Below are 27,478 nucleotides of genomic sequence, written 5' to 3' on the forward strand. Positions count from 1 at the left end.
CTAATATAATATAATTACTGTAGAGTAATTTAGATGGCTTTCAAGAAGATCACTGACTTTGTGAGACTGCTTTCTAAATTTCTAAAATCATCAAATAAAAACACAGAAGCCAAATAAAAGAAACGAGGTGTTATACAACTCCTGTTTATGTGATCAGCAAAATGTACTTAGTATCTTTTTCTACTGGACCTACAGAGCAGCTTCTCGGAGACTGGTGACATGGCAGAGCATTGCCTGTGCACACAGCTACTCCCTTGCAGAAGCTGTGCAATTGAAATAAAAGAGCATTTGCAAGAAATTGTTACAGAATGGGAAGAGATTGCGTTTTTCTTCTCTTAAAGGTGCTGATTTCCACTCTCATTTGAAGAACCCAAGGGACACCAGAAGGGAGATTCAGGGGACCAAACAGGGAAGGGAAAGCAAGGTCTGGACAAGGAGTGATCCTTTTCAGGTACAGTTTTATTTGCTCTTTGACTCAAGTGAAAATACCCATGGCTCTGTGCAGGACCAGCAACAAGGGCAGGTCAGCAACGCCTGCTCTGGCTGCTGCACCAGATGGGCCATAAGCACTGCACAGTGATGTCACTGTGATGACACTTGGGCATCATGGTGACGTTTGAGCCTCTCCCCCTGGAACCCTTCAACAGTTCTGTGGGATTTCACTTGCCAGCTGGCAGGGCAAAGAGCAGCTCCCTGCAGAACTGACTGCGAGCGCAAACCACAGTCAGACTGAGACAGTAGGCATTGAAAGTGAGCTGTCTGCATTAGGAATTTCTGCAGACAATTCGGATCCAGAGGGTCCAGCAGTGTCCCCAGGCTCTCCTTCTGGTCATCTGGGTCAGGAAAAAGGAACAGCCTGGGCATCACAAAATGGATGAAAAGGATGCAATAACTTACCCTCATCAGGAGGAAATCATATATACACCTCATGCTTCTGACGAGGAGAGCACATGCAAAGGCACCATTATCTCCACAGCCTCTACTTTTCCTGAGAAACTCTGGATACTGGTTGAAAGCCACCAATTTAAGAGCATTTGGTGGGGTGAGATCGGAAACTGCATTATAATTGACCAAGAAATGTTTCAGATTGAAGTTTTGGGAAAGAAAAGATCTTTGAGAGTGTTTGGGACAGAAAGCATAAAAAGCTTTATTCGTCAACTTAATATGTATGGATTCACAAAAACGCAGCGTGACTCCAAAAGATCTCCATGGCTTCCCGAGTTCCTGGCAGAGGAAGAGGCATTTGTGGCTCAGAGGAAGGTACATCAGTTCCTTCACACGTGAACCAACTCTTATAATATTCTGGTAGAAGAGATGGAGGTTACAATAAAATAAGCCTCAGTAACAGAGGAGATGGGGATGACAGTAAAAGTTCTGATCCTAATTTCTTCCTCTGGCTGTTTGCAGGAATTTTAGAGGTAGCATTACTGAGTACTAGAAATGTGGGAAAAATATATTTGGGTTTTATCCAGTGAGTCTGAGCACATGGAACAGAAAGATAAATAAATGAGGGTATGAAGAGTCTGTTACTTCAACATATCTTGCTTTAGTCAGCCTAAGCTGTAAGTTTAAACTTATCGATATTTTAATACCCATGTCTTTAGCCATTACAAGTTGAAGTTTCTGTACCTCGCTGTCTTTCAGTCCCAAACTGATCACAGCTCTTCTCTTTGTATTTTCAGTTACTTTGCTACTACAACGCATTCTTCAGGAAAGATCACCCAGAGCTGCTGCAATTCTGCAAGCGCAAAATTGCCCAAAAGAGAAGAGCTGTGGCTGCCCCCAACTCACAGGAAGAACTGAACAAGGGGCCCCCAAGGAGCAGCCCAGATGTCCAGCTCATGGAGGGAACGGCTGCTGGGCCAAAGAGCCTACTGACAGCAGGCACACAGACAGTGCCACCCATGGGGCCTCCTCCAGCCAAACAATTGAAGAAAGATCCTACCCAAGCTCAAACAGGCAATGCAGCAACTCCAACAGAGCCTGCTACTGCAGCAAAGAGGGAAAAGTGCCAGCCTCTGGCCCCCTCCCTGCTGCCACCGAGTAGCAGTCCCATCTCGAGTGCCGCTTCAGATCTTCTGGCTTTCAACACTCTGCCCTTCAAGGCACCGACTTTTACACCTCGCTCAGTGTGGCAGGCATTTGCCCAGCCCCCACAGGAATCCGAGCTGCTGGACGCTGGGGCTGCCCTGCATTACCTCAGCCAGTGTTTTGCCATGGCCATGTTGGCAGCAACATCAGCTAACTGTGGGGCCTGGGCAGTCCCACACTGCCCAACATGCACCTGCAGCTCCCATGAAGCAGCCCTGCATTGCCCAACATGCACCTGTGGCTCTGACAGAGCAGATGCAGAAGAGCAGCCAGCACCCTAGCACGGAGCCCACCGCACAGAGCAGGAACAGCAGCACCCATTTATAGGTTTATAACTTCATACTTCATAGAGAGACATTTCTGGTAATAGGATGTTAAAATAATAAACCCTTTCTGTTGCTATGTCCTTTTCATTTACTCATTCAGGTGAAATCTCAAATCACACTCATATTTGTCTTCAAAAAGAAATAGGAACAATTGTTCTCTAACATCAAGTTAACAGTTTTCTGTAACAATGAGGCTCTAGACATTTAGCCATAGAGAATAAAAGATTGGATGATGTTTGCATGCCACATGCACTGAGAATACTCTTCCTAATTATGACTTCTGAGGGAAAGTAGAGATTAATTAAACAGCAGCATTTTAATTATTGAAGACTCAGAAAGAGAATGCCACCTTCTTAGGATGACTGTTCACAAGATACTGCTCTACACTGTCAGGCAACAGTAACTCTTGGTTTAATTTCTGGGCTAACATTTACCAAGGGTCTGACAAACCAAGTGCTTTGCAGGGGCCTTCTCTGGAAAATCAGAGAACACTGTTCAGAAGACCTGGAATAATATTTGGCCTTTCTTGTTACAGAAAGGGTATAATGAATATAAATTTGATAATTGTCTTAAAATTTAAAATTTCATTTATTGAACATCCTCAACACTATGCATTATACCAAGAAGGCAGTGCAAGAAACAACTGAAGACAGCATAAGGCAGCATTGCTACAGATTCACTGCTGTTCTGGATCCCTTCACAGAATCATAGAATTGCTCAGATTGGAAAAGACCTTCAAGATCAAGTCTAACCATGACCTAACCGTACTACCCTAACTCTAACAATCCTCCTCTAAATCATGTCCCTCAGCACCATATCCAGAAGGTTTTTAAACACATTCAGGGATGGTGACTCAACCACCTCCCCAGGGAGCCTATTCCAGTGCTTAACAACCCTTTATTTTTTGTGATACCCAACCTAAACTTACCCTGGTGCAACTTGAGGTCATTTCCCCTTGTCCTGTCACCTGCCACCAGTGAGAAGAGACCAACCCTGCTCTCAACCACTGTAACTTGTAATTGGTAACAGAACAAGTCTAGCAAACATAATAAAGCCATGTATTTGGCCTAATTTTAAGAATTAATACATTTTAAATCACATGGAAGATAACAATTAGTAGGCAAAAACTTAAAGCATTTTAAAGTATTTTCCATTTCACTAGGCATGACCAGCAATACTGACCAGGAAGATCAGGAACTTGCTAGAATTCCCAACGAAGCCATGTATGTGACAGGCATTAACCATTTTAAGCCAGGGCTATACTATGTTTATCAAGTAAATATGTTTTGATTGGAAAAGTTATATTGAAAAAACTGTGAACATACTCTATAAGTACAGTATGCTAAGCAGAGGCTTTCTTTATAAACATTTGAAATAATTAGATCATTTTCATCTGTTGGTGATGAAATCCAAATAATATAAACATTCATCTTACTGAAATACAAGTTTTACTTCTTCCTTCATGTTTTCAGTAACAAATAATTCCCTTATTACTTAAAAGCATTTTTCCACTTAAAATAATAGGCCCTAGGCTATACAAGCCATGGCGTAAAGCTTAAAGAATGAACCATCTGAAAACATGAAATATCAAATACTTTAATACAATTACTTAATATTTCATTAATTTTAAATGTAGTATTTCCAAAATGAAAAGTAACCTGAAGAGAAAAAACAGATAATAACAAAACTCTACACAAAAGAGGGTTTACCAGTTCAAGCTACCTTGGCATATCGGATCTGTAATGCTCCTGTCTCCAACTGCTTGATGCGAGAGTCCTGGGTAGAGATCAGGGTCCCATCCTTTTTCCAGAGGATAGTGGGTGTTAAAGTGCCTGTGGCCACACAGTTTAGTACTAAAATACCGTCTACAGCTACAGTCTGATTCACAGGACCCTGTCGAATGACAGGGGGAGGCCGGTCTGCAATCACTGCCAGAAGAAACAACAGGAAATAGATTTCTGCGACTGGAAGCAATTTTCTAATCATCTAAGCAACAGCAGTTGCTTGAGGCTTTGAAACAAACTAAAGATAATTAAACAAGTAATTAAAGTTGGAGGCATGCATTATTCAGGGCATAGTGCATCATAATGATGCACAGCTACAGAATTTATAATGATACACAAGACATTAATTTCAGAAGGGAAAGAAGAATTACATATTACATAGGCATTCTGTAATTGCAGTATCTTTGTAAAGTGATAACAAAATGAGAAAGGATTTCCCAAATTTTTGGAATGCACAGTTTTCACCTTGTTCATTTTTTATTTTTTTATTTTTTTTTACCATGCAGCACACCTGTACAACAGAATTCATACTTCCAAGATTCAATGATAGAGATTAAAGAAGTAGGCAGACATGGAACAAACTGGCAAATACCTAGGATTTTTTCTTTTCCTCAATACTGTGAACCATCAACTTATCTTTGTGCTGTTTCCTAACTGGGAGATGCCTTCCAGTACACTAAACACAAAGCTAACAAAAGTACTACATCAAAACTTTTCTGCTAAGAAGTATTTTTCAGTAGTTTCAGATTTCCAGTTCTATTACAACTTCATCTGCAATACTAGCTCAAAACCATAAGGAGAAACCCACAGTGTGCTTGCAATAGTTTTAGTGCATCTTGCACACAATCGAAATGAAATGGTCTTGATATGTTATTTAATAACTATGCAAAGAAAGGTATCAATAAAGTAATCTCAGTATTCATTGAAACAGGAATGACTTTTTTTTTCCCCCATCATTCAAAGGATAATCAAGAAAAGAAGTAAAACCTGTATTATTGAGTGACCCCCTCTTAACTGTTCAATTCAACATGACAGGGGCTGTCAATTCAAAAGTAGCCTAACTTTAAATGACATAACTGCCTAGCAGTGTCATTGGGGGTTGGCGTAACTTAAAAGCTAGTTTGGTTGCTGAAATATAAACCTGAAATTCTGAATTTGGGAACATCAGATAGTTCTAGGTTATTTTCATACAGGGTGTTGGCACTGGTTTTTTTTTTGGCAAAGTTCCAATTCCTGTTATTTCATTTGCATGTTCAAATGACACTTGACATTTTTAATTGCTTAACTTATCTTTTACTTCTTGTCCCAACCTGTTGTAATGCACTGCAAGGCACTGTGAAGCCATTATTGTCTTTCTCATCAGAGTCAGCCAAACTAAGCTCACACAGTTTATATCTAACTTTGACAAGTTTCTAAAAAGCTTTGTAGATTCAAATACTAGGAGGCTGTACATGAAGTCTGCATATAATTTTCCAAATAATTTTCTGAGCAACAGGTTTTTTCTTTGGACTTATGCTTTGGTTTACTATTAATACTATTTAATGCTAAATAAGTAGTTCACAAAGTGGCTAGCAATAATCATCCATGGTAGGATGTTAATATAACGCCAAATGTCAAAAATGTATTAAAAAATGCACACCAGAAATGATATGGATATGCTGCTGTTCATTATTGACCTACACCAATTTCACAGTATCTTTGCCTCTCTTTTCCTACTTCCAGTAGCCACCTTGCTGACTGATCTACGTTCTACAGCTGAATTTAACACTTGCAGTAATGTTCACTGCAGCTTTTTCTTCTTAATTTTTGTTCCAACTCCCCCTATAAAGATATAAAGATATAAAAATGCATGATAATATGCATTTGTATGCTGTTCTACTGACCCCAATTCAGACTGAATTTGTTTCCTTACTAGAACAAGGAAAAAAGTGAAATAAATGGAGATACTAAGTGAAGAGACATGGAGTAGTAAGGGCTAAAGAGCTAGGCAACAGAAATCCGAAAATAAGCCAAACCTAACTGGGGAAAGATTAAAAAAAAAAAGGCAAGATAAATTAACTGACAAAAATCCATACTCTGAAATATATTTATTAAATAAAATATGCTGTTACACAACAAAATGGTAAAACACAATATCCAAAATTTAAAGTCATGACAGAGATACCCCAAACAGGATTTTTAGGCTCAAACAAAAAATGCATGCAATATGTGTTTATGTAAACCAGATACTAAAATAGTGCCACATCCTCTCACTGATATATTTAAATAAAAATAAAAACTTGGAAATGAAAAAAAAAAAAAAAAAAAAAAAAAAAAAAAGGTATCATTACCATCAGTAACTTCCAAGTAGGCCTTTGTTATGATGCTTCCTGCAACGTTTAAAGTCTGGCAGATGTAGTATCCAACATCAGATCTCTGGACATTGGTGATGGTGAGGTCTCCTGTCTGTGAAACTGAAAATCGGCTGGATGACTGAGGGGGCTGGTATGAAAAAAGCAGATTCTAGAAGATGTTTAGGAAAAAGAGTTAAAAAGGAAGTGTTAAATAAAGCCAAACATCAATAATCTTAAATATACATAAATAATCATATTATATATAAAACATTTTGCTCTTCATATCTTAAGTGTGACTATACACAACAAGAATAGCTTTTATAAGATTTTTTGGTGATAAAATAGATGCACATTTGTATGTCTTTTGGGATTCCTCTAATAATCTCTGTAGTCAGTACTGGGCTTTACACAAACTTTAATAGGCACTAGCAAAGACTTAGTATGTACAGGTGCCACGATGTTGCAAGCAACTGTGGCAAGCCTAAAAAATTTGCTTCAACATCTTTTTTAGAGTTTCAACGAGGATATTCCATTTATTGCATTTCAAATGCAAATACTTGTTTACTTATTTGGATTATAGCTTTCAACTTCCAAAGAATGGAACAGTTTGTTTTTTTTTTTTTAAAAAGAGATGCTGCTTGGGTTTCTGTAATCATAGTGTCTATATTCCATAACAAACCTTGTAATACATAATTTAATCTTAAGCCAGTTTCTAGTTAGATGGATAGTTTTGGTATGAAGAGCATGGTATTTTACCAACAATGACCTGAAATCAAACTGCAAACAAAACAGTAAGTCTGTTAAATCAAATATTGGTTTAAAATTTATACCTTTGGCTGAACAAGGCTACTTCTCATCTCCCTTGCTTAACTTTATTTTGAATTTCCAAAAATCGTCTGAAAGAATGGTGCACTAAACTTTATTATTAATCTACCTTATTATTAGCAAACCCCAGTCTACTGACCTCCTTCTCCATTTCCTCCACTCACTGAAAGTGGTCACCACTCAGAGCAGTGAAAATTAAGTAAAAAAAATTATGTACTGAACAACTGTTAGCAAAGAAATCTAGGTCATACAAAAACGTAAATAGTACCAGCACACTTATATAATTAGAGATTATCCTCTGAATTTGCTTACTAGCTTTGTACTTACGCATTTAAAGAGACACATTCAAAAAAAGAATATTTTGCATCACATTCCTTCTTAAAAAAAAAAAACAAACAAAAAACTGTGATTCTTTTGCTATACATTATATTTCATTTCATTCAATGGCTTTCAAGATTCTTTACAAAGAAGCTGGAAATCATTTTTCCCTCACATTCAAATAAGGAAGCTGGGAGAAAAAGTGATCTCTTCAGGTGAGACCTGTGAGCCAATGGACTCTGGAAAAACAGATCTCCTTAGTTCCAAGTTGTTGTCCTATTCAGGTAATGATTAAGATAAAGCAAACCATTTATCTACCAGATTGAAACATGTATCTGGCAAACTAATATCTGCACCATAATAAGCCAAATTTTCTGAAAATGTAGGTGTATATGGGAGTTAAAGCAAACTCTGGCATTAGTAATCTTTTTGTCTCTTGAAATTTCTTCCTGGTATGTATTTCTATTTCATGGAACATTTCTACTTGCTTCATAAATTTATTTTTACATTTATGGAGAAAACTAGAGACTAAACAAAACCCAGATATTCTTTATAGAAAAGTTGACATCACGTAGCATACATGTGCCTTAGAAGTAGAGAAGAAATATCAAACATCTCCAGGCTTTGGAGCTATTTTCCACAACCTAAATACAAGAATTTAAGCATTTTTCACTTGCATAATATCCCTTCAAGAAACTGCCAGAAAGAATGAGCAGAAGGTCTGCTTTACCTGACTCCCCTCTCTCCGCCAAAAGATGGCTGGCTGAGGGTTCCCAGTTGCTTCACACTGGAAAGTCACTGTTCTTCCCAATGCAGCTACCTGATCACGAGGCTTTACGACAAACTGTGGAGGCTCTGAAAAAAGAAAACATCATTAAAAAAAAAAAAACTACACTACAGTCAGAAGACTGAAGCTAGCTTATGTGAAAGCCATGATTGTACTTCTGACTTTAAATGGTGTGTACTACAGCATTCAAGTGTCTTCAACATGGAGAGACAGGACCAAGACTCATCAACCTCTAACAGTCACAGCTTCATCAGCACTCAGACTGCCTTTGCTGTTTCTGAATTCTGGCTGCACACCATTTGATTATTACTAGTGGCCAGCAGTACAAGAAATTAAGTCCCACAGACTTAGTGAGATAACTCCCACAGCAACAGACACCAATTTGAACAAATCAATTAGAATTTGGTTTCTAAGAGAAGGGAAAGGCCAGAAGTCACATCTGAGAAATATCTGAACAACTGGCTAGCCCACAGCCCACATTTTGTTAAAGGCTGTAATAAACCCTGTTTAGTAATTATGAATTCAGGTTTACATGTGCAAAAGTCATCGATTTATGAGAGAAAAAGCCTTTCATTGTTTATGTAAGAGACTTCTGATGCAGTTGAGGTCTCAAAATTTTTTCAGCTTTACTCAAAGCCCTTGAAATACTATTTAACAAATGATAACCATTTTAAAAATCTTCAATTCAATTACTGAAGAGGAATGAATTTAAGGCAACAGCAGAACTGCATGTTTTCCTCATTTACATAGGCATGGGCATGTTCAAACAAAATATATATGCAAATGAAGGCAAATTTGAAACATCTGCTCAGCCTAACATTATAAATAGTGCCAGCATTGTTCAAACTGATTTATACAGACTTCAACAACCACTTCATCCAGTAGTAAATAGAATGTCAAAAAATTATGTCAATCACCTTGAAAAAAAATTGGTATAGTTGACAGCATTAGTTACATTGTTGGGTCTAGCACAGGAGAATAAATCCAGCTTTGTTTTAGGCTGTTCATTCTCACTCCTTTAATAATGTGCACTAAATGAAAGTCCGTTTACTTAGTGTCTATTCAGTTCCAATGCCTTCTGATCATCTGTCCAAAACCAATTAATCTCCCTCTCTTGTTTGGGTTGAGAATAATGCAGATGCTTTGAATTTGACTTTAATAACCTGACTGTTTTTATTTTTCCTGTAAGACATCTTTGTATTTAAAAGCTTTTCTTCAGAAGGGGTGCAAATTATGTCTTTTGAAGATGCTCAATGTGTTTAATTAAAATCAAGTAACTGAGACTTCTACTGTTACTGAATTCATTCAGTATTCACTCATAAAATTCTTTCTAAAAAAATTGCTTTCAGTGTTCACGTGGGCCAATACTTGCAGTTATCTGCTCCTCTTTGCCTGTGTCTCTTCTCTCTACAGAGTTCAATGTAGACTATACTGTTCCTATCACTCTCTTGATTTGAGGGAACATTTAATGCTTGACATACTTGTATTTACATTTAGATGTAAATGCTGCTCTTCCCAAGTTTATCTTAGATAACAAACTACATCATGTTAAGGTGTAATTGAACTACAACAATTAGGAAACTTCAAAACATTTAGCTCTGAAACATTCAGTCAATGTCTTGGAGGGTGATATGGGAAGATTCTGACATGACAGCATGTTTAATTTAGAATGGAAAGTGAAGCTGTTGGGGGTTTACCAGTGGGTTGTAAGGTGTGATTGAGAAAATGGAGATGAGGGTGAAGCACCGTCATTATGCTGTTGGAATTCTAATAACAAGAATAAATTTAGCATACAGTTAAATAAAGGTTTGTCTGGTTCTGTACTTGTTTGTGACACAATACCATTCAGAACAGAACCAAAAGTTTCTCAGTTATGTGCTAGTGCATATGATTTATCAGGTTGAAGACTGTGCTGAACTTGAGAATAAATACAGTTGTATGCACATACAAACAGCTGTCACCACTGGAGAAATAGCTGAAAGCCTGTGATTACAGTACCTGAAGATTATTGTTCAAGGACTACTGAAAACAAACAAACAAAAAAGATGGAAAATGCAGTTTCCCAGGTAACCATGATAGAATTTATGAAATATAAATTAGTATATGCCTCTATGTACTACTCTAAATATGCATTTCACATGCATATTATTCAAAATATTTATGCATACGATGCATATCCGTAGTCTTCTAAATCTATTCCTGTTAAAGTAAATAATGGAAATCCTATTCACTTCAGTTTCTGAAGAATTAAGAGAGGGTTAAATGAAACTTTCATAAATTCTCCTCATTGTTTTTCCTGCACTGGAAGCAATTTCAACAGAATTTTTTTTAAAATTGTTTGCTTTCACACCTTGGGTCACACAAACAAGTGACTTGTTATGAATGTACTATAAAAGATGATGAGTTAATAATCCACTTAAGGAAAATATATCTTTGAGACCTTTCAAATAAAAGTAATTTTCTTTTGTAGAACACAAGTTCAACTAATGCAGGCACTGATGACAGAAGACATTATGACTGGAATCACCATATCACATACAAACAGAAAAGTTAGCAACCCATTACCTTTCTCTTTGTCATTAAGTTACCCATACTTCATGCAGAATTTATTCTGTGCGATGTTTCTTGTCAATAACAAGTAAAAGATGGGAGTTGATTGGTTGAAGGACATGGAAGGGAATGGATGGGAAGGGGAGATGTTCCCGTCACAGTGATACGATGATTAGAAGATGGCCAATAAAATTTCAACTTACCAGACACAACTAAAAACAAAAACAAAACAAAAAGAAAACATGGAATAAATAAAATTGAATAGACATGAAACAAAGCAAAGAGTAACGCAAAATTTAAAAAAAAAAAGAAAAAGAAAAAGACCTTTGGTAAGGACCTTAGAAAGTATGCATATATTCTGTTACATGAAAAATAGGTTAAAAATGCTGAATCACAAATTTTCTATTTTATTTTTAAATAGATCTCTCAATCATACTGAAAGCAGGCTGGAAAGTAAAATAGGCAACATACTAAAATAATGGTGAGACAACTTGGGCTCTTTTCCAGATCCTTCCATTTCTTGTGGGACCACTGAGAAAAACTTCTTTTTAAAATATATTATTATTTCTTTGCATGGTAAAATTAACTTGAAATATCCAGTAAACATTGATTTGCAACATTGCTGAAATGGAACACTGACATTTATACCCCTTTTAAAGCATAGAAACATCTACAAATGCAAAATCCTTTTCTGAGGCTAACAGCTATCACAACTGAAGCTCACTCAAAAATTAACAAGATGCTGAGGCATTTACCCTCCATGCCAATCTTTTCAGTATAAAATTGCTGTACCAAGGTCAAAATGCTCAGTATTAAATTGCAAATGCAAAGTAAACCACAACTGAAATTAATTTATAAATGATTCTTAACCTTTCTTTTCCTACTAAAAATCTCAATTTCATTTAAGTACTCAAAAGTTGAGATCTGTCATGAAGCACTTTATTTCTCAACAGAAATCTTCTAGTGGTAAATTATCTAATAGTAAATGACAAAGATATTGGGAGGCTATTTTCACTTGTAAAAAGAATCCTGAAAAAAGTTCCAACAAGAAATCACTAGTTGAAAGAGCAGATTCAAAATAAAAAAATGTAAAAATAATGCATTACTCAAATATACACAGATACTGGCAAAAGAGAATATAAAATTAAATAAGCCTTTCAACACTTGGGTCCCTTTAAGTTGAGAGTAAAACAACAACTGTTCCACTTATATATTGAGTGTATATATATCATCCGCTGATAAAATGTACAGAGGAAACCAATAATATCCACTCTGTCAAAATTCATTAGACATGTAGAATACTGGCTTACAGTTCAAATAAACACAGGACTCCAGGTGTAAGAGAATCAGCTATTACGCTGAAACCTGGATCACGTCAAGAAGCTGCAACCAAAGGTGTAAAATCCTACTCAAATAGAGAATTATTTTTTTCTGTTATTAGTGGCATTTTTTTAGGACACAGTCCCAAACAGAGGAAGTCAAAATGCACATTTTTCAAAGTTATTATTTCTAATTTAAGGAATCCTGAAGTGTGCTTTAAAAATCTCATTCAACAATTTAAAGGAATCGTAAGCCATCCTAAAGTGTGTGAGTTCAGTATTTCTCCAAGAGAAAATCAGCGTTTTTTCTCCAAGAGAAACTCTGCTCAGACTGTCCTGGCCAATCTACAATTCATATGAGGGGTGACCAAGAAATGATAGACAAGACTTCCCAAAAGCAATATACTTGTCCCCAGGACTGAGCTCCTAGCTTCTTCATCACGTGTATTTATATGGCACAGTAACCACTTTTTAACTGAAAAGCTCTCTACTAAAGTTGCAATTACAGTTTGATGTGCTCTGGAATTAGAAACGTTTCTCCATAAAACACAGCTCATATTCTATATGGACTAGTCTGATAAGAGACATAATGGGATGTAACTCCTGCACAGAGGATTGCACTCTCAATTACCAATTTTCCACTACTCAATAAATGCAAAAAAAAAAGATAAGCTTTCCTGGCAGCAAAGCAAAGCTGCCTGAGCCTTCTTCTGAAAGCTCACATGAAATTTCTCACAGATAGAAATCTCTTTTGGTTGCTCAATTACATTTCTATAAATTAAATTAACTTTTAAGTTCTGAATTTCCACTTTATTTTTTTCACCAGCTGATGTTGTTATTGTATGTCAAAAATAATCTTATTGAGAAAATATCCTTTTTTGCCCACCTGTAAAAACAGGGAATACTGATACATGAAAATAAATCTCTGTAGAAACAGGGCATCACATTGGTTGCAAATCTGTGGCCTCTGCAAGGGGTGAACATTCTTAAAAAAATTTACAACAGTTCTGTCAGAGGGAAATGATGTGGTTGAAAAGAACAACAATAACAGGAACAGCTACAACAAAGACTACTTTTTTCATTTTATATATATGCATATGTGTGTGTATACATATATATATATATATATAAAAACACACACTATCGATACCTAAAGTTACTGAAACTGAGTAGTAAGTAATTTTTATTCTGTTATAGCATACTTTATTTGACAACACCTATATTAAAATATTAAGAAAGTTAATTTTCCATGTGTTTAGCATGGCTTTCACAGGACAGTAAGGGGAATAGCTTGCTCGTAAAGTCGGGACAATAGCATGTGAAACCACAAATACCAAAGGAATAATATTATTGCCTTTCAAATAATTTCACTGAAGTTAAGTTTATCAGGAAAGACATGCTTGGTCATTGAATAAAAAAGAAAAGAAAAACAGTTTCCAAACTTATGACATGATATTCTAATGTCTTTCTCGCCAGCAATTCTATCATCCTCACTGGGACTACTGTTATTTCAGGAATAGGAATTTGTAGTTTTAGGACTCAAACTACAGACAAGTACAGTTAGTGGAGCAAGTATGTATTTGATCAATGAAGTAGTGGAGGATCACTGGATATTTAGGTTAGAAACAATCTCCAGAGGCTTCTACTCCAAACTTTTGCTCAAGCAGTGCTGGGATGTGGAGTGAGACCAAGTTGCACAGGGCTTGATTTAGTAGGGTCTTGAAAATTTCCATGAATTGAGAATGAATAACTTGTCAGTCAACTTTCTCTATTACCTGACTGCTCACCTAGCAAAGAATTTTCTCCTTATATCAAGCCTGAACCTCCCTGTTTTCATCTTCAACTTTCAACCTGACGCTTGTCCTTGCACCACGCACTGTTGGGAAAAGCCTGGCTCTGTTTCTCTGACAATCTCCCTGCAGGTACTGGGGGCTGCTGTTATGTTCTACCTCTCCTCTCAACTGAGTACGAACCATTTTCTTAGCCTTTCCGCAGAAGATGTATGCACGTATGAGACCTCAACATAAGATCTTCATCTTCAAATAATACATTTTCTAATTCTTTTTAATTCTTTTCACAAAGGTGAAATCAAATGTTGAAGAAGAATTTCTCTAAAATTCATCAGTTCCTTAGAATTTAGAAGTAAACATTACAGAGTTGTCTCCTTTTTTTTCTTTTTAGTCAATATAGACCAATCTACAACAATCAAGTAACTCACTCCAAAAGCTGTAATAGGAATTATCTACCTCAAAAAGAGTAAAGTGATAGAAATGTTCATTCATTTATACTAATAAATACTTTTTGAAATTCAGGGATTAACGTGGTAGATAATTACTGAACAGTGTTTTTTCTGCATATTAAATGCTCATTATGTACTGTTATTACTTATTACTATTTATGAATACCTTCCTAGGTTCTCAGTATCTTGCTATTCAGCTGACATAAGCTTAATGCATTCAATTTAAGCTCAGTGTATTTCCTTTTTGATTATCTGAATAAAAATCTTTATGCATTCAAGAACCACTTTACACCTTTACAGCATGTAGAAGCTAAAAAAAGGTAGCAAGACTGTATAATTCTACACCAGAGAAATCAAACAACCACAATCTACAGGTCAATAATTACATGCAATAATCAAGGTAATAGGCAGTCTTTATCCTCTAATTAAATCCTTAAGCATACGATTAATCTAGGAAAATGCAGCCACAATGATATTTGGAATACTTTCAATTAATTTTGTGATAAATTAATCCTAGTTCAAACACAAAATAGCAGTGGTAGAATATGCCTGTAGAAACAAACTGGTAGGAGATGGGAGGAAGAGCTTGGGTAGCTTGCACTGACGACATGATTGGCCAGGATGAGACTATACATGGTAAAAAGAGAAACCCCAGAGTAAGTAATAGAAATAGAACAGAGATAGATATTAGCTGTATTATTTGTAATGAAACACTGCAGTTTTCCAGAACGGCTGAAACCTTTTTGAACTCAGATGTTTATAATCTCTATATGAAAAGTAATGAAAGTTTGGGTACTGGCGTTACATGCAGAGGAAGTGTTTGTATATGCTTTACATACTGATCCGAGTCCTGTTACTCTTAAAAAAAAAAATTTAAGAAAGTCTGAAGATTTTCTTTTCCAATTCTTTTTCTAATAACAACAAATAGCTAAAAAGCTGCCAACTTTGTCTACTCATGAATATGTTTCACTGTTAAATCTGCTAAACTATGAAACCTTTTACTTTCAAAAAAATGTTACAAATTCTCAGAGAATCAGTATCTGAACAAGGTCCACTGAATGCCTTCCTGCTACACACCTAACAGAAATTTACATCAGTGCTTTGCAAAAACTATTATTAAGACAATGTGACGTTTCATCTCCTTCCTTTCCAGTGATTGTAAGGCTCTTATCAAAGCAATATGAAGAACCCATTATCCTTGATATGCAAGTTTCTTTGCAGTATTACTTCTCACAGAGAAATAACGAAGCTCAAAATCTCTTGTTCTCAAAAAGATATAAATGTTGTCATTCAGCTGCCTCCTAGCTACAACCTGTGAAAAACATGGGAAAATAATACCAGACACAATACAAAAGAATTGGAGTGTATCCCTTTCCATCCTCATTAGTCTTTGTATTAACAACTGCCACTTCTTGAAGTCTAGATACAGATATAAAATATATTATATATTCATGGATTTTCTGCTAAAATTCACCTTTTTATAAGACCTGACTGGGACAGCCATACTTGCCACGAATGCGTTCAAAGTACGTAGCCCCAGGGCATGATGTGTGATATAGTGCAGTACAGACTTCTGAGGAAAGGTCTAACAGTCTGGCTCCAAGTATGCCACAACCCCATTCAGTTGAAGCAGAATGTTTACACGTGTATTTTTGATGTTCCAAATTAAAAGTGATGACTAGCAATTCCAAACTCCAGTAATAGAAGAGATCATAGTTAATTAAATTTATGATACTAGAAAAATTCTGCTTTGAGTTGCTGCTGATGTCTCAGATAAGTACTTTTTAAGTTTATACAAACAAGTGACTACTGTAACTTCAAATGAGCAAAGAGAAGATAAAAATCTAAAATAACTGGGGAAGAGAAATAGATTATTTTCTATAACGGTAAGAGAATTAAATTAAAAAATAAGACTGCTGGTTGAGCATTAGGATAAACACTTATGATAGAAGAATCAGAAACCAAATCCAGAAACCCATAGTAAAGTTTCAGCTTAGTGCACAGAAAGTTAAAATCTCAGAATCAATTAGCTACTGTGCTACTCAACATATTTCACAACAGGCTTTTTAAAAAATTCATTTCTTTCCTTCTGTTTGCTCGTTTGCAATTGACTCACATTCCCTTGAAGCAGAATAGTGAAGACCTCTTATGTGCCGGGCATAACCTGGCAGCAGGCCTGACGTGGCCATGCCACCCCTTGGGCATTACGGACTGCCAGTTGCACTTCTCTTCACGCTTACCTGCTGCACTCCATGATAGCAGCCATGAGACAGTCAGACACTGAAGCCTGTGCAGCCACACCATCACACTGCTTACTCTGACCAGGCTAGCAGAACATATTTTCAGACTGAGCAGAGGTCAAGGGCTTACACCTAATGGCTGGGTACCCAGAGAAAAAGTGCAGGGGATTGTGGACTCAGTAGAGCTAACACGTGCTAAGAGAAAGAGGTCTCACGAAGAAAAAAGCAAGCACTGTTTCTTTGTTCTATCAGTACAAATATAGCCTTTAAAATTGAATTTGGGCTAAGAGGTGATTTTTTTTTTCCTTCCAAATTCAAATTGATTGAACTAGATGGTAAAACCCAGTGCTCTGTCCATTGTGAAACTATATCACATTAATATTTGCTTCACAGCAAATGTTCCCTAAAAAAACCTTTAAAAAGTCAAGATGAATGAGGTTACACAAGTGAGTGTGTGCATGTGCATGTCTGAGAAAAACCCATTGCAAAAATCTGGGCACACAATGTACTTACACAAGATTTTTTGATTTACAACTGATTTTGCTGATGCAAAATCAAAAAGTTCATAGTCTCTCTTTCTGCAGGAGTCAATGAAGGTTTCTATGATAAAATCAGAAATGTGGAATGAGATTTTGCAGTGTGGTTTTCAAAGGCAGCACTTCTCTGGTTAATTCATGCAATACTCTCAGTTTATAACATTTATAAACTCTGCAGTCAGCAACTCAAGGTGACAGGAGAGCTCTGAAACATGGGGAGTAGAATGCAGAGAGAGGGCAAAGATTTAAGTCCTTCCAGAAGTTCCTCTCCTACTCTCTCTTCCCCCTACCTTGTTCTTACTCTTCCTAAAACATCATATAAACTAAACCCAATTTAGTGGGAGCGCTTATGAGAGGCTTAATACCATCCATTTTAAAACCGGAGCAATGCAGTAAACTGTGGAGTCCTGTTACCCAGTTGCTCCCTTTTGAATAAGAGTTGTCTTCCCCTCTGTTTAGAAAGGACGGAGGTAATTCTAGGCACTGCTGCAATCTAAGTAGTCTTGGCTACAAATATTTATACTAAAGCCTTTTAAAAGAGTGAAAAGAGATAGACATATTTTAAATAAGCTGTGCAGAAGTACAAAAAGAATATGATGGCTGGATACTATTTAAAGAATTCTTAGCTCTCTGTTGCATTTTTTTAACTTATAATAAAAGATAGTAGAACAGAAAAGGAAATGGAACGTGATTTTTTTCCCCAAGCTGTTTATGACAGCAGTTTTCTTCTTTGAAAAAGGTATTTAATCCATAGCGACCATCTTCTAATAAGTTAAAGCTATCTGCAAGAAATGATCCAAGTCCTCTGATCAATGGACTCTACGCACACACTAAAAATGGAAGGACAATAAACCTCCACAGTGAAGCAACTTCTGATATCTACAAAATGTTATTTTTTTATAGGTGATGCTCAGTAAGGTATGCCAAATGAAATAGATACTTTTTCAAAAGGAATCTGGACTTCTCACATGGGACAACACGCTCTCACATACAGGCAACTCAAGTCTACAAAAGGGATGCTAAAATCCAAACTTACTTTTTTGATGTTTTATGTGCAAGGCATTCAGGATGCGTTAATTTTTAATTAGAGAAAAAATTGCAAGATTTAAGACCTCAATACAATGGAAACAACCAATAGGTACTAGTAATTTTTACTGTTAGGCATGTTGAAAAGGGAACAAGCTACAGAGAGAATTAAATACAACCTGCAAAAACAAAAAAAAATCTACTGTCTGTTTCTCATACAGTGAATCAGTGGTTCACCTTTGCCAAAAGACTGCGATGCTTTCAAAACTACTAGTAGTGTGAAATGAAGTACTGCTGCAGATTTGGTTGTCTAGGGACATTAGCAAATAAGTTCAGAGTTCTATTTTTATTTCAGTTAGTTACACTCTTTGAGGGAAAATGACACAATTTGAGCACCCAATAACTCAAAGGAGAGGTACAGAGAAGTCCATCAACTCTTGCTGATGGAAGACTGGACTGCAGCAGAACTCTTGGCTTTTTCCTCTGTCCTGAGATCCAAGAATCAATGTGCTACCTTAACTGTTTCAAAAGTGAGAGCAGCTGTTCCGTTTGAGTAAATGCAAGTCCTATATGCCACTGAAAGATGTAAAAGAAAAAATGCCCCCCAGAGCTGTGTTTAGAGAGCAGTGGGTATTTATGATGAGACAGCAAACAATGCGATGTGCACTCAGACCTTTTTTTTCTTTTATTATTTCTCTCACCCTATTCCATAATCAAATGAAAAGAAAAAATCACCCCAAACCATAGGAGTTCATGTGTGGTCACTGGGACAAAAGAAATGCGCATTTTTCTTCCACTGAGAACATAAGAGTATTTGATGTCTATCAGTTTAAGATGTTTTTTTCTTGCACTGTAAGCTCCTCATACTAAGCCTACCAGGTAACATAGCTTGCACATAAAGACTGCAAGACAGTTTATTACCTATATTTGTTCTTGAGTGTTATTCAGCACCTAACGATGAATTATTTTAGCGTTCAAACAAAACATAATTCATAGACACAAACAGTGCCTAAGACAGCTTAGCATAATAATGTTTGAACACATTGCTGTTACAAGTCAGTATTTTTTGTCAAGAACTAATTCACAGAGATGACAGATTTTAATTATGCACATAATATTACAAAAATAAGGGAGTGCATTATAATCACTGTGTAAGTCCTTACCAAAATTACTTACTGGTTACAAAAAAAGCCAAAGTGTGTTACATTTTTGAAGATGTTTAGTATAATTTAATAAAGCCTAAATTTATTTCAGAATAAGCATTTAGAAGAAGTATTATTTAATGAATAACCAAAGTAAGTTATTATTCCATGCACTCTACTTAATTTTATACATAAATCCCCAAATCCCTAAGCACAACAACTTGCAGTAAAATACTACTTTGTCTATTGTAATGACAGAATTATTGAAATGTTATCTTTACAGTAGCAGTCACAGAATCTACAATAGTGAAGCTTGATACAAAAACAATTTAGTTTTTCTTAGCCATGAGCTTTAGGAAATTGCAAACACTAAAAAAAAGTATTTGCTATGTTTTAATTGAGTTCTGAATTTTTTAATTCAAACCTACCTTTTTAAATTCTCTGCAAAGAAAGCTTAAAAGATATAGCAACATAGAATCAGAGAAAGGCTTGTATTGGAAGGGACCTCAAGGTTGCAGCAGGGTTGCCAGCCACTAGATCAAGCACTAGATCAGGTTGCCCAGGGCCCCATCCAACCTGGCCTCAAACACCTCCAGGGATGGATGGGGCATCCACAATCTCTCTGGGCAACCTGATCCAGCACCTCATCACTCCCTCAGTAAAAAACTTCCCACTGACATCTAATCTAAGTCTCTTCTCCATTAGCTTAAAATAATTCCCCCTTGTCCTAACACTATCTACTAGCCACATAAAAAGCTGATTTCTCTCATGTTTATAATCTCCCTTTAAATATCAGAAGGCCTCAACGAGGTCTCCAAGCAAGCTTCTCTTCTCCAGACTGAACAAACCCAGCTCCTTCTGCCTGTCTTCATATGAGTGGTGTTCCAGCCCTTGGATCATCTTCATGGCCCTCCTCTGGACCCTTTCGAAAAGCTCCACATCTTCCCTGTGCTGGGGGCCCAGCCTGGAGGCAGTACTCCAGATGGGGCCTCAATTAAATCCTTTCCACAGGAGAAAGCCTCTAGCTTCAACATATTTCTGCAGTAATGTCCCTCCAAATTATTTGGACTCCTGTTCTACTTCCTCAGAAACATTTGTCCCAACTTCTTGTTTCAAAGTACTTAACTGCAGTTATGGTTCTCTAAAGTTGTAAAGCATTACTTCCCTTCCCTGTAAGCAATTGCATTAATTGTTATGGGATGCTATGTAAAAAAAAAAAAACAAAAAAACTCTAGTTATAAACTAGAAAAACCACAAAAGCAGTTATTTATCAAAATACATCACATGGATTTAAAGCAACAATAAATCCCTCTCTCTCTGTTTTTTTTTTTTTTTTTTTTTTTTTTTTTTTTTTTTTTAAATTTCACTCAAATATTTACTGGTTCCTTTTCCCTGAGTTTTACAAATGCTTCAGGAATCTCAGTGCTCATCACTTGCATCAGTAGAACAAGAACCTTCAGGGCACTAATCTCTTCTTGAGATAGTTTCCTCGTTTCCCTCTGATTAACTTCTAAGATTTATAATCTCTCACCAGAAATAGATTGCAGTCAGACTCCTCAGATCATTGATAGGAATCTGAAGTACTGTCATAGTTTACAGCAGTAATTAACGGGGAAAAGGCTATCCCTTTAAGCTATACAAATCACAAGAGACGATTCCTCTCATTTATCCTGCCAGAAATTTATTAATTAAAAACTCCTGAACTTCACAAGACAGTCATTATTCTTTCTTTCTCCTTCATGGGGATGTAAGAGCGCATTGCTTAAAACCAAGTTTTTCAGAAAGGAGAAAAAGTGGCATAAAGAGAGATCAAGTAGACAAGTATGATTTTTTAAATCAAATCCAAATCCTTGTTTTAAAATTCAAGTGTTTAAGTCCACCCACAACCCAGTGAAGCCTTCGATGAAGCACATAATAGCCACCATATACCACAACAGCGTTAAAAAAAAAAAAAAAAAAAAAAATCACAAAAATTCAGATTTTTTCTTTGTTACTTTAACGTATGCAACTCAGATGCCTATACACCAATTACATTTGCACCAATTTATAATGTGTACCAGAAGCCTGACACAGTGGAAACATTTATATGGTATCTGACAGATAAAAGAGCAAATCCTATTTCTTTTCATTCTGGGTAGTTTTTTCCTAGCCCTACCCAGAAACCTAATTAAATAGATGTCTCTATATTGTGCCTTGAAGCTACTTTATACAAAAAGGGGTGGAAAGTGGAGGAAATTCCAGACCTGATGCATGTGCCACCTTTTCAAATTAAAATTCCCTGACAGTTGACTAGCCCAACAAAATCACAGCCAGAAGTCATTTATGGAAAGTTCTTGTCACTGTAAGGCAATTTCTGTTGACCTTAACATTAATAACATCATAAGCTGAAACAACTTTGATATCAAAGATCACCACTGCAAAACAAGAATTTGCCAAACTAATTTCCTCAGGAATTCTATCTTCCTGCCAAATTGATAGCATTGAATATGCTCAGTGCCTTTGAACAACATTTACAATTCAGTGTTCGGTTACTGCTCCAGCATTTGGAGATATGTTTTAGACAGGGCACTACAAACAACTATCACTAGTTCTTTCACATTCAGTGTTTGAGTCAAACGAGCTAAAAAGAACATAATTTTAAAGATTGCTGTTTACTACCAACTGGTGACCAACGAAGAAACACTAACATATGAAAACCCCTCCAACTGGCCTATGTAACCTGTTCTTCCTGATGACCAGCAACTATGCTGTCATTGTTACAGTGGTCCCTTGGCCAACAGCATAAGAGGAATTCCACTGGAATCATAATTTCAAGTTGTTTCAGAGAGTAAACTTCATTTCAGCATAAATTACAGGCTTATTAAAATGGATTTTTTTTTTTAAAGCCTAGTTAGGTACTTCAAATAGGAGAAAAGCAAGTGAAAGCAGGAAAAACTATGTAGAACTTTTCATTGCTAGATTAACTTAAAAGCATTTCTATGATTAAATGTGAATTTTGCATGTTTTTGAAGAAGGCTTATTGCTATTTCCACTAATGGTAAAATGAATTCTTTTTTAGAACAGGCATGTATTCTTGGTAATTTTGTTTATCTTCAGAAAACGGGATTCAGTTAAATTGTATTATCATTTCTACAGTCTTGCTTCAAGGCATAAAACCAAGCAAAACACATCATAGTGATCTCCAAGAAAACATTAAAAGCATCCTGCATGTACATTACATACGTGCACAATAAATATAGCTGATTTTCTTAGTGCTAGAGACTTAGACATTACTCCAGTGGATCCAGAGATACACTTTTGGCCATCATTTCCCTTTGCTGGAGCACATCAGCTACTTATTACAGATCAGTAAAATAAAACGTATTGTACTCCAGGCTACTTCCTGGCAGCTTGTATTGATTTAGGTATTTAATAATTAATCATCTCCTGAACGAAACTCTTCCATGTATTTTCAGCAGTGTCTACGGATGCCTTACATATGCACTACATATTGATACCAAATGAAAACAGTGGACTGCAGCTCTCTAATTTTAAGAGAATATAAACAACAGCAGGATTACATTTGCTTAACTATTTAATTTTCCAGGAAGAAAATACAGATAACTTGACAAAGAACTTTTAGAATGGAAAGACTTTTAAGCTGCAACAGTAAAATCCTAAGTGAGAGGTTCAAACTTTGATGTCAACAGTGAAATCTAAACTTGGTTTAGTACTAGTAGTGAAACTGAAAGAAAAAAAAAAAAAAAAAAAGATAAAAGATAACAATAAAAATATAGCAGCTGTACCTCACACAGAGAGAGCGAACACTTATAATCCCCCAAATTCAGCAACTTTATGCTTGGAAATACTGATTAAATACTGATTCCAATATCCAGAACCTGTGACGCTGGTGCCACTGGAATGGAAATATTCCTTTGACTTCCTGCATTTCCTACCATTAGCCTCCCAATATGTACAGTTTAATCATCTCAGCTGATAGTTATTGGTCCACAGATACAGGAAGAGTTTGTTCCTGGCTTAGATGCTGCAGCGTACACTTGTATGGAGCTGTATGTACCCTATGTACTGTAGGGCATGTCCTCCGTACTCCAATGCCTGCTAGATCAAATGGGGTCAGTGATGAACCAAAGGTTCAATTCTGCTACAGCTAACTCTGAAGTACTGCTAGATTCCAGCTAACTCCCTGGTGAGACACCAGGTTCACTATTAATCACCTCTTGTCAACACATCCCTGTCACCTGGGTATCTCAATTAGCCAGTGTTACAATCTCCACCTCTCAATACCCTAGATAATCCCAGGCTGCAGAATACATACTATTCAATCAGTATGTGAGGCCTGAGAAACGACGAGCACAGGACCTATCATCTTTTTAGCAGTGCCACTGATCGATCCCAAGGCCTGAGAAGTGTCCTGAAGTGCACAGCTTACAGTACTTTTTGTTTTATGTCATGTTTAGTTCAGGACAGCAGTTTGACTGCATAGACAATGTCAGACAATGACTGCCCCTCTCCTAAAACAGACACGTCTTCTGGGGTTACCACTTACACTTCCTTTCTTTGAAGGGCAATCTGGCATGAAAACATCATCAGCAAACAGACAAACCAACCAACTTTCTTTGTCCTTTGTTGAATTTAAAAAGCATACACAGGTGGCAGATTCAACTTTTGAGGCCGTGATTTGTAACACAGCTCTCTATTTACAAACATGTAGGGAAATATCTCTATTCAGCATAAAAGAATTCTGAACTTCTGTATTATTCCTCAGTCAACAGAACACAAACTAATTACTGAATGTTCATGAGACGGGTCATTTCCATTTCTTAAATCAGCCTAAAAAAAAAATACAACTTGGAGAAACAACAACAACAAAAAAGCTTTTCTCAATGAGCTATAAGATCAAGGTCATCTTAAGCACTGAAACAAGGGGACCAAATCTACCTCTCTGGATGTAGTATGACCAATTAGCTGACCCTTCAGAAAAAACATGTGGCTTAAACAAGAAAGCAGAGGAGGGAAAGGTGTGATCAGAAAAGAACAAGAAGAACACTGTGAAAGGAGAAGCAAGAGAAAGAGAAGGAAAAACAGGAAAATGAATTTTTTTTTAATGGAAAATAAATGTTTTATAGAGGAATTTTTTTTTTTTTTTCTTTCTTCCATAAACTTAGGACTCCTGGACACTCTAATAAATCGATTTTGATCATAATTTACTGCCTTAAAAACTAAAAATTGGCCTCACCCATTAAGATTTCTCATATCAATTCATACTATGGACATACTAGTGAAGAAAAATGGATCAGAAAACAATCCATTCACATTGGGAAACCAATTATCTTATGACAATACACTGAGTAAAGCTGTTACTAAGCAAATATCTACTGTATAAGTACTTAAAAAAAAAAACATAACTCAAGAATCTTGCTTAAGCAAAACTTAGGTTATAAAACCATTCCTCAGAGGTACTGTTTTATTATCAAAACTCAGAAGATCTCATTCTATATTTCTAACAGCTATAAACTTGCCATTTCCTATCTGAGTAGTACCATAGACCCAAATGGAATTAACAGAATGTGTTTGCATATTATTTAAATAGGAATAAGGGGGATTATGGTTACTGATAGCTTATTTCCTGAAAGGTAACCACTCAATCAGTTATAATAGGATTTTTCTTAATGCTAACACTCTAAAAGATTAACATTCGATGTAAGACACAATCTTCAGAACAAATGGCCATGTTAAAAATAATTCAGGCTTTTTCTTTTAAATAAACTGCTTACTCATTAATCTTTCATTTTAAAATGCTGAGCATAAAAGCTGATTATTTTGCAAACACAAGTTGTCAGTTTTGATATATCAACATGATGCCTAATGGAAGACAATGTCTCCAAATTCTTGGTTTTATGGGAACTTCAACCAAAGAATTCCTTCCTGTGTTTTCCCAACAGCTACAGGTGTTAAGGACACCAAATGTTTCTACTGGAAAAGGAGAGAGGGCTAAGGACAAGACCTTTCCTGCTACAGTAAATGTGTCAAAAGAGAGGCCTGCTACCAAATAAAATACTTTTAAGCCTATACTTCCCCAAAACTCTATAATGACTAATTCCCTCTGAACAGAAAAAAGGATAGAAGGACCATCGGCGTGCAGAAAAAAAAAGCTTCAGTATGACATCATTGCCTGTCTGCTAGCCAGGAAAGGAAGAGAAGGATTATCTGAATGGTGAACATCTGGATTGTGTATATAAAGGCAATGAAGAATTTTTATACATATTAGTTCACTGAGTTCCGCTGAATTTTATCTTACAAAGAAACAGTAGTGCTATGCTATGCTTTTATAATGAAAAAGCAACAGAAATTCCAGTGGTCTGGGTTAATGTACTAAAAGATACACACACACACATTTATCATTCACCACTTCTTTACCACATTTAATTGAAAAAGTTCAGTAGATACCCGAAGCTAAAATTAAAGCAAAAAATAGTTTGGCAAAACTGGTTTTACTCTTTCTGTTAGCTTTTCAGGTCCAAAGATAGTAAGTAACATAGTTCTGATCACACTGAAATCCAGAATGCACCCAATCCTTCATCCCAGTAACATGAAGACTGCTTACAAGAAATGCTGCATTTGAAATTCTCCTATTCCTTAAGAGTACAATTTAAACTAAAACTATACTTTTGTAATACATTTTTACAGCACAGCATAGCACATACTACATAAGTAGCAACTGTGCTTACATGGTTACTTGAGTTGTGCCCAAACACTACTGGTTTGCCTATAGCAAGTCTAAGAAGTTGCAGTATATGAAACCCACTTCTCTTAACTGTAGGTTAGAGCAATACGTGACAAAACATTCTTACCTTGCACTGTTAGAGTTGCCGATGCTTCAGCTTTTCCTACCATATTTTCTGCTACACAAGTATACGAGCCCATGTCTCCTGCTATAACTTTCCGGATTTTCAGGGTATGATCGTCACGGATTTCATACCTTTAAATGTACATAGTAATATATAACTAAGGTAAGTGATACAGAATTAAAAACTAACAGAAAACTAAGGCAGAACTCTGTACAATTTCTATAAAGGCTAAGAGCAAGGTGTTCTACCACTAAATTTTTTTATTCATCCATTTCCCCTATGAATATTTGTGAATTGTTACGAATCGAGAATGTAAAAATAAACTTTTCAAAGCAAAATGTATCTATAAATATGCAAACCTGACTATGATTTAATTTCCAACACAGGTCAGTTTCTATGACATCACTAGAATCGGTGTAATACAATTGTAAAGAGCTCTACTGCAGAACGTTGTAAGTATTAGAATTCTTTTAACAGGTAAATTTAATAGTAGTTTTTATTTTCACCATAATTTTTCCATCTGAATTGAAGAATTATTATTTTTTAATATGCTTGAAAACACTGTCCTTGGGAAGACAAGAATTACTTAAAATTCGAGATAAATCACAACACATTCAATATTTTTTTTAAAGAACGATGTGGCCTTTTACCATTTTCTCTTCTTTCGTCACCTTTTCTTCCTCTGTACACAATGCTGTCAATGTGTTTCTCTTCATGAAAAGTAGACATTTCTCTTAAAAATGCAATAGCTTTTATTAAAGCTGTAGACTAGATTAACAGGAATCTGAATTTGGATGACAACTAATTCTGCATCTTCAATTCCCACCCACTATCCCCCCAGCAGGTTTTTAAGTGATGTCTGGGAATTTCAAGAAAATAAATAATACATCCCAGAGCTATGTTTCCTTTTAATAAGGTATTTCACTTTTTGGCCTGAATTGCAATAAAGACAGGAAAAAAAAAATTAGACTCTTAATAACAAAACCAGGTATAATCAAGGCAGCTTGGTACATTAATATATTGCATTTCACATCAATTGCAATTCCAATCCTTCTTGTTGTTGTAACCTAATTTATCTGTTATACGTTCCCCATCAGTTTTAATAATTACAGAA

At 36.1% G+C, this 27,478-nt stretch overlaps 1 protein-coding gene across 1 annotated transcript in view; it reads right to left on the minus strand.

Moving 5' to 3' along the window:
- The window catches only part of ROBO1 (roundabout guidance receptor 1), a gene marked incomplete at both ends in the record, with an annotated part of 508,695 nt that overhangs the window by 56,639 nt on the left and 424,578 nt on the right, over window positions 1-27,478 (minus strand). The window contains 4 exons of the mRNA XM_079549537.1: window positions 4,140-4,345; window positions 6,532-6,703; window positions 8,408-8,532; window positions 26,368-26,495. Coding sequence (XP_079405663.1) covers window positions 4,140-4,345; window positions 6,532-6,703; window positions 8,408-8,532; window positions 26,368-26,495 — 631 coding nt within the window. The remainder of the gene's footprint in view (window positions 1-4,139; window positions 4,346-6,531; window positions 6,704-8,407; window positions 8,533-26,367; window positions 26,496-27,478) is intronic.

The sequence above is a fragment of the Tetrao urogallus genome (genome assembly GCF_951394365.1).
Source record: "Tetrao urogallus genome assembly, chromosome: 1".
NCBI classification, from domain to species: domain Eukaryota; kingdom Metazoa; phylum Chordata; class Aves; order Galliformes; family Phasianidae; genus Tetrao; species Tetrao urogallus.